This window comes from Macaca nemestrina, chromosome 9, assembly GCF_043159975.1.
Source record: "Macaca nemestrina isolate mMacNem1 chromosome 9, mMacNem.hap1, whole genome shotgun sequence".
In the NCBI taxonomy this organism is placed as follows: Eukaryota; Metazoa; Chordata; class Mammalia; order Primates; family Cercopithecidae; genus Macaca; species Macaca nemestrina.
This window is the reverse complement of record NC_092133.1, coordinates 111,720,088-111,726,644: the sequence shown is the minus strand read 5'-3', so window position 1 is coordinate 111,726,644 and position 6,557 is coordinate 111,720,088. Positions and strand designations below refer to the sequence as shown.

The 6,557-nt window shown below is 37.0% G+C and overlaps 1 protein-coding gene across 5 annotated transcripts in view; it reads right to left on the bottom strand.

The window, feature by feature from the left end:
• The window catches only part of LOC105479928 (enhancer of polycomb homolog 1), a 113,299-nt gene that overhangs the window by 2,610 nt on the left and 104,132 nt on the right, over positions 1-6,557 (bottom strand). For 3 of the 5 annotated variants that reach the window (XM_011738263.2, XM_011738261.3, XM_011738264.3), the window contains exons 11-14: positions 2,760-2,878; positions 2,611-2,679; positions 1,627-1,768; positions 1,155-1,518 (exon numbers count right to left, since the gene is read on the bottom strand). In XM_011738263.2, coding sequence (XP_011736565.1) covers positions 1,155-1,518; positions 1,627-1,768; positions 2,611-2,679; positions 2,760-2,878 — 694 coding nt within the window. The remainder of the gene's footprint in view (positions 1-1,154; positions 1,519-1,626; positions 1,769-2,610; positions 2,680-2,759; positions 2,879-6,557) is intronic. The other 2 variants (XM_011738265.3, XM_011738262.3) reach the window with 1 other exon arrangement.

The window sequence follows — 6,557 nt, the reverse complement described above, 5'->3', positions numbered from 1 at the left end:
CCATTAATTCTACAACATAATGGAGCATAAGCAAAATTCTCGACTGTCTACTGAAATCCAAGAAAGCAAGTTAGCACAAAAAATAATGGTTTCAGAGTTGACCTGGCACGAATACTGTAAGTCTTTACATTAATCAGAATAGCTTAAGGCCAGGTGCAGTGGCTCATGCCTGTAATCCCAGCACTTTGGGAGGCTGAGGCAGGCTGATCACCTGAGGTCAGGAGTTCAAGACCAGCACGGTCAACATGGTGAAACCCCATCTCTGCTAAAAATGCAAACATTAGCTAGGCATGGTGGCACATGCGTGTAATCCCAGCTACTCAGGAGGCTGAGACAGGAGAATCACTTGAACCTGGGAGGCAGAGGTTGCAGTGAGCTGAGATCGTGCCATTGCACTCCAGCCTGGGTGACAGAACAAGACTCCATCTCAAAAAAAAAAAAAAAAAAAGAACAGCTTAGCATACCAGTGATAGGGTGGGGGGTTCTATCAATTCTACCTGTTTACATGAGAAGCTGTGGAAAAAAAAAATCATAAAAGAAACGTTCTAAAGAGAACTCCTTCCATCCAAAGATGGAAGAAAAATGAGAGCATTATAGGTTTTTTTTTTGGAGACAGTTTAGCTGTTGTTGCCCTGGCTGGAGTGCAATGGCGTAATCTTGGCTTGTTCCAACCTTCACCTCCCAGGTTCAAGCAATTCTCCTGCCTTAGCCTCCTGAGTAGCTGGGATTACAGGCATGCACCACCCATTCCCGGCTAATTTTGTATTTTTAGTAGAGATGGCCTTTCACCATGTTGGATCGCCTGGTCTTGAACTCCTGACCTTAGGTGATCAGCCTGCCTCTGCCTCCCAAAGTGCTGGGATTACTGGCGTGAACCACCATGCCTGGCATAATCTGTGGCTATAGCAAGAAAGGGACATTCCAAATCATATATGCAATATTCACTATACCAGTTAGTTCAAATTCTTAATATTGAATTAAGTGTTCAAGAACTGTTTAGTTCTTGAATAAAGAAGTGATCAATTCTCAACTATACATTTTTAATGTATAAAAAGAACAGAACAGGAAGCACAAAGAAATAGGTAAAGAACAATGCTGGAGGACTGAAGTTAGATCTCCTATTCCAGGTATGTTAGGCTAAAATAACTACTCACCTTGGAACTGAATCTACAGAGGATGAAGATGGGACCTTGGAAACTTGACAGTTTGCTGCGGCAGCCAGCTTTAAGGCAGATGATGGAACAGCACTTAAAGTCCTCGGTATATGTCGTGCATTTATTGGGGCAATAGAGTTTACAGTGGCAACTGATGAAGGTACAGTTAATCGAATGTTGTTCCCAATCAGAACCTGAGTAGTTGCAGAATTGGCAGCAGTTACTTGATGACTCAGTGCACTGTGGGAACTTGAAGTCTGTGTAATATTTGAAGGCTGTAACAAAGCTGAACCTGCCGTTGATGGACTTGTATGTACAAGTGCTGTTGGTGTAGTACTACTGAGGTGTAAGCCCTTGTATACTCCTAGAGAGAAAAAGAAACATACATCTAAACAATGTACAACTTTGCTGTTTATATTATAGATATATGTTATAAATATAACCCAAACAATTTAAATGTCTTTATTCTTACCTGAGGCTGGAAGGACACCATTCACCCCGATTCCAAGCACCACATCATCCTTCATCTTGAATCCCATCAGTTGTTCTGATGTCACCAAAGCAGAAGCAGCAAACTGAGCACTAGCAGAATCCAAAGTCTTAGAAACAAAACCCTAAAAAGAAAATACAAAAGAAATCTAATCAGTATCACTTAGTATCAAATCAGTAGCAAAGCTACACATGTATACCAAAATCAGTTTGAATATAGTAAGTAAAAACGGCAAACCACTGAAATCTTTCTTTTTTAGTACCTTGAGATGCAACAGTAATAATCTCTTTTGATAGTCATATATTTGAAAAATGAAAAGTAAGTTGTAAATTTTGCTTCATATGTGACAATATATATTATGTATAAGTCGATTACCAAAATAAGCCTTCTATAATGTGGAAACAGCAAACCTCCAACACAAAATGTTGGACAAGAAATACGCTAGTAAACATTTCAGTGATTTGCAAATCCATATAATGAATGAATAAATACGTAAACTTCCTTCACCTAACTTATACACACACATGTATGTATACACACACAATGAAAGGTACCTTTGGGATAAGATAACTATCCCTTTAGAAATGGAAGCAACAAAATATCACATAATTTAACCTAGAAATTGATAGGCCCCTCAACTTTTTAAAAATAAATTTTTCCTGCAAGATGCATAGAGACTCAAAACTCAGCTTTATGTCCTACATGTGTTTAAATGGCAAACATTTATCATGCTTTAGGTTTAAAAGTTATCTCTTTCAACAGTAGGAAAGGTTATTTTTGCATAATTTTAAAAGTCTTAATAATAATTAACATGCCCAACAGAATGAACTGGGTGGGGTTATATATTCAAGAGGTACATTAACGGACTACAGGTCAGACGGGAAGACAGTATCTTCATCTCATTTAACTAAGTGCTTAGTTTTACTTTTTAAAATAGGGAGCAGAGGCAACAGCTTCCATACTCACCTGTAGTGTTCTTTCTAAACCCTGTATATTCAGGCGAAAGCCACTTTTCTGCTGGTTAGATGCAAGGTTCTATGACAACAGTTGGTAATTAGAGATGAACTCTGGTGGGAAACAATGAGGGATAATCATAAGACAGACAAATCCCTCACCTGTGATGTGTTGGTGGAGGAATTACTATTTGCTTGCTGTTGCTGAATTTGTGCAAGCTGCTGTTTCTGCATGAGTGCCAGTTGCTGTTGATGTTGCTGGTATTGTTCGGCTGTAAATGCTGAACATAAAATAAAGAAACACTTTATACAAATGCCCAGCTGTCATACATGTCTTACAATACTAAAACGAAAATTCTGCATTAAAAGAAATTTGTGCAAAATTGAAGCATCTGACAAAGGATCATGATCCTGCTAAAGATCACTTCCAAATGAAAATTTCTGTGTTTCTGCTACCACATTTAACAAGACTGGCATGAATTTAAAGAAAAAAAAAATTAAACTTCCTGAATTAAACACAGGAAAGAGAACTTCTCACTTCCCAAATTTCAACATCACTTTTTTTTTTTTTTTTAAGCTGTGACACTTGTTCTAGACAGTGTAGAAAGGTAATATCAGCTTTTAAAATCCATAGATTTGGAATTCAACTTTGCACTGAGCTTGAGAGAAATTCTGATAATTACCATTTTATTTCTATTTAATCCATATCTTCCCAATGCATTCAGATGATCCCTAACAGCTCTGTGTATATATACTAATTGTTCTACATATTTTCTAATTATAGTCATTAAAAAATTTTCCTCTATATGAAAGATTACAGTTGTTGGTTGGTTTATTGCCTTTTTTTTTTTTTTTTTTTTTTTTTTTTTTTAAAGAACTCATCCTTTAAGTTTAACAGGAAGAAAAGAGGCTCCAATGTTAAGGTTAATTAATTTTCCCCACCCAATTAACCCACCTGGAAAAAATCCAGTCAATAAGAACGGAGTTGTTTATGTTGATTTACTGTACAGAATGATGTCTGAGGAAAGACACTGTGTTATGCTACTTATGTTTGTCTATGGAGAGCTCAGTTCTAAAAAAAACAAACAAAAAAATGTTCATTTATTACCCCCCCAAAAAAGTGTGTGCAGTTTTTAAAAAGGAAACCTTTTTCTCTTTTTGCCAATTAAAAAAAAAAAAAAAGCACATACAATCACAATACCTCTGACTTTAAAGGCGTCTTTAAGAAGACTGTGATGTTTGTTTGAGTAATTAATTAAAACAAAAAAAGATTTATCATGCATCCCTGGCTACCAGGGAATCCATAAATCATGCACATTTCCTCAATCTAAAGTTTAATGTTTTCAAAATACTGTCACCTAATTTGTTCTTGTTTAACTGCAGTCTGATAATTTAGCTAGAATATCACTTCAGGTCTTGTAATTTTCACTTATGTAACTCATGAAGAATCTTTCTGTACCCTCCAGGATATAGTCTCTGCCTGGTACAACTAGAAAATGCTTAGGTACAAATTCTGCCATATTTTGAATGGATCAGAAAATTGTGAAATAGTATTTAAGAAAACCTCCTAAGTTATTAGTATCTACACAGGCTCTCATACTGGAGTCGAACTAAGTTCTTGGGTTACAAGGGCAAAAAAGTAACTTCTTGTTGGAAATTGGTTTTCTTATTTTCTGTGTGTGTTAAAATCTGTTCAGTTGGTATCTGTCCCCTTTGATGAGCTCCTTTTCCTACTATGGTTGTAATTCACAAATCTGCAATCTTTAGAAAAGATTTTTATTGATAATAGAATGCTCCTTAAATACTGACATAAAAATAACTGTCAACATGATCATTTCCATATAAACAGAAATGTGTTGTTTTGAAACTTGAAGAAAATCTAAAAAGAAAAGGTCAATGCTGCCCTAAAACAATTTCATAGTTAATATTCTCCTTATGTTTAAAAAATATCCACGAAAAGCAATTATTTAAATGTAAGGATCCTTGATTCACTAGATACTTTTGCCAATATATTTTTGAGATTTACAGCTGAATTTCCTACGTTTGAGTGTGTGGCCTAAGCCTTGGCTTTTCTAGTAGAGAATGCTCAGTAAATTTAAAAGCAAACCATTTTTGGAAGGTCAGGTCATTACATATATAGAAAAACCATAATTTAGCATTCACTGAATGTCTATGTATGAAAGTCTATATAGATGAAAGAAAGTATTCTTTTGCAGAACTTTGCTGGTGTGTGTGTTTAATTAAACATTTATCAGGAACTAATTAGAAATTCACATGAATAAAGTCCAAATATTTTTGCCTTATTTAACATCTTAATCCTGGGTCTTTGAAGGTCTTGTGAATTTCACTTCTTAACAACTGTTAACTTCTTCCTAATACAGACTTGGAAATAAAAATGCAATCAAGGCCAGGTGCAGTGGCTCACACCTATAATCCCAACACTTTGGGAGGCCAAGATGGGTGGATCACGAGGTTAGGAGTTCGAGACCAGCCTGACCAAGATAGTGAAACCCCGTCTCTATTAAAAATGCAAAAATTAGCTGGGTGTGGTGGCATGAGCCTGTATTCCCAGCTACTTGGGAGGCTGAGACAGGAGAATCGCTTGAACCCGGGAGGTGGAGGTTGCAGTTAGCTGATACCAGGCCATTGCACTCCAGCCTGGGTGACAGAGTGAGACTCTGTCTCAAAAAAAAAAAAAGAAAAAATGCAATCAACATTTTAGATTACTATGTTGGCCTATTTGTTAGATATTGCTGTCTTCTACAGAGTCTAGTTATGAAATTTTTCCTGGACACTTTTGGCAAATAGTCTAAGAAAAATGCACAGAGCAACCCTTAAGTTGAAAGTGGTGGTAACAAAAACCATGGTCTAGGGGCCAAAAGACCTTGACATTCTTAGTCCTCAGCTCTATCATAACTAGCTCTCTATTCCTGGGAAAGTTAGATCTTTTGGGACTCTGTGTCTTCATCTAAAATGAGAAAGACAGGGTGGGCGCCATGGCTCACGCCTGTAATCCTAGCACTTTGTGATGCTGAGGCGGGTGGATCACCTGAAGTCAGGAATTTGAGACCATCATGACCAACATGGTGAAACCCCGTCTCTACTAAAAATACAAAAATTTAGCCAGGCGTGGTGGCGCACGCCTGTAATCCCAGCTACTCAGGAGGCTGAGGCACGAGAATCGCTCGAACCCAGGAGGCAGAGGTTGCGGTGAGCTAAGACTGCACCACTGCACTCCAGGGTGGGCCACAGAGCGAGACTTCATCTTAAAAATACATACATACATAAATAAAATGAGAATGAGATTAAATTAGGTGATCATTAAGGTCCTTTTCAGCTATGAGATGCTAAGGTTTTATATTTCTTCTGAGAAATAAAGTTCAATTCCTAAAGAAGGTTCTAGTGTGAATGAGTAGAAAAACTTGGACAAAGGTAGTAAATATGGGCAAATGAAATCTGAACTGGGTTGTATACATTATTTATCCAGAAAAAGTTCCCGGGTCTTTATCCTGAGATGACCTCAGGTCATGATACCATTATAACCTGAAAGTCTAACCAAATGCTAAATGGAAATAAGACAAAAATGACCACCCTCACCCTCTCTAAATGTCTATGAATGGATTGAGATATCAAGGTAGAACATTTTTAGGTTGTATGTTTACCTCTTGATATGGTGTGGGAATCAAGTTTGTAATTCACACAAAGGTGGGCAAGATGGTTGTTGCTGACAGAGGACCAAATCTAGAGTCAGAATCCTTACACAAAACCAGAAAGTTTTGAGGTCAGGAAGGACTCTCACCTAGAGATGAAGAAACTTCTGAGGTCACACAGATGTAGTAGTGGAAGGAAAAGAGAACCCCAAAGCAATGAGATTTTAAATTGAAAAATAGACAAAAATTCTTGGATTTAATATTTATAAGAAATCTAACTTCTGATGTACCAACAGTATGAATCAAGTGC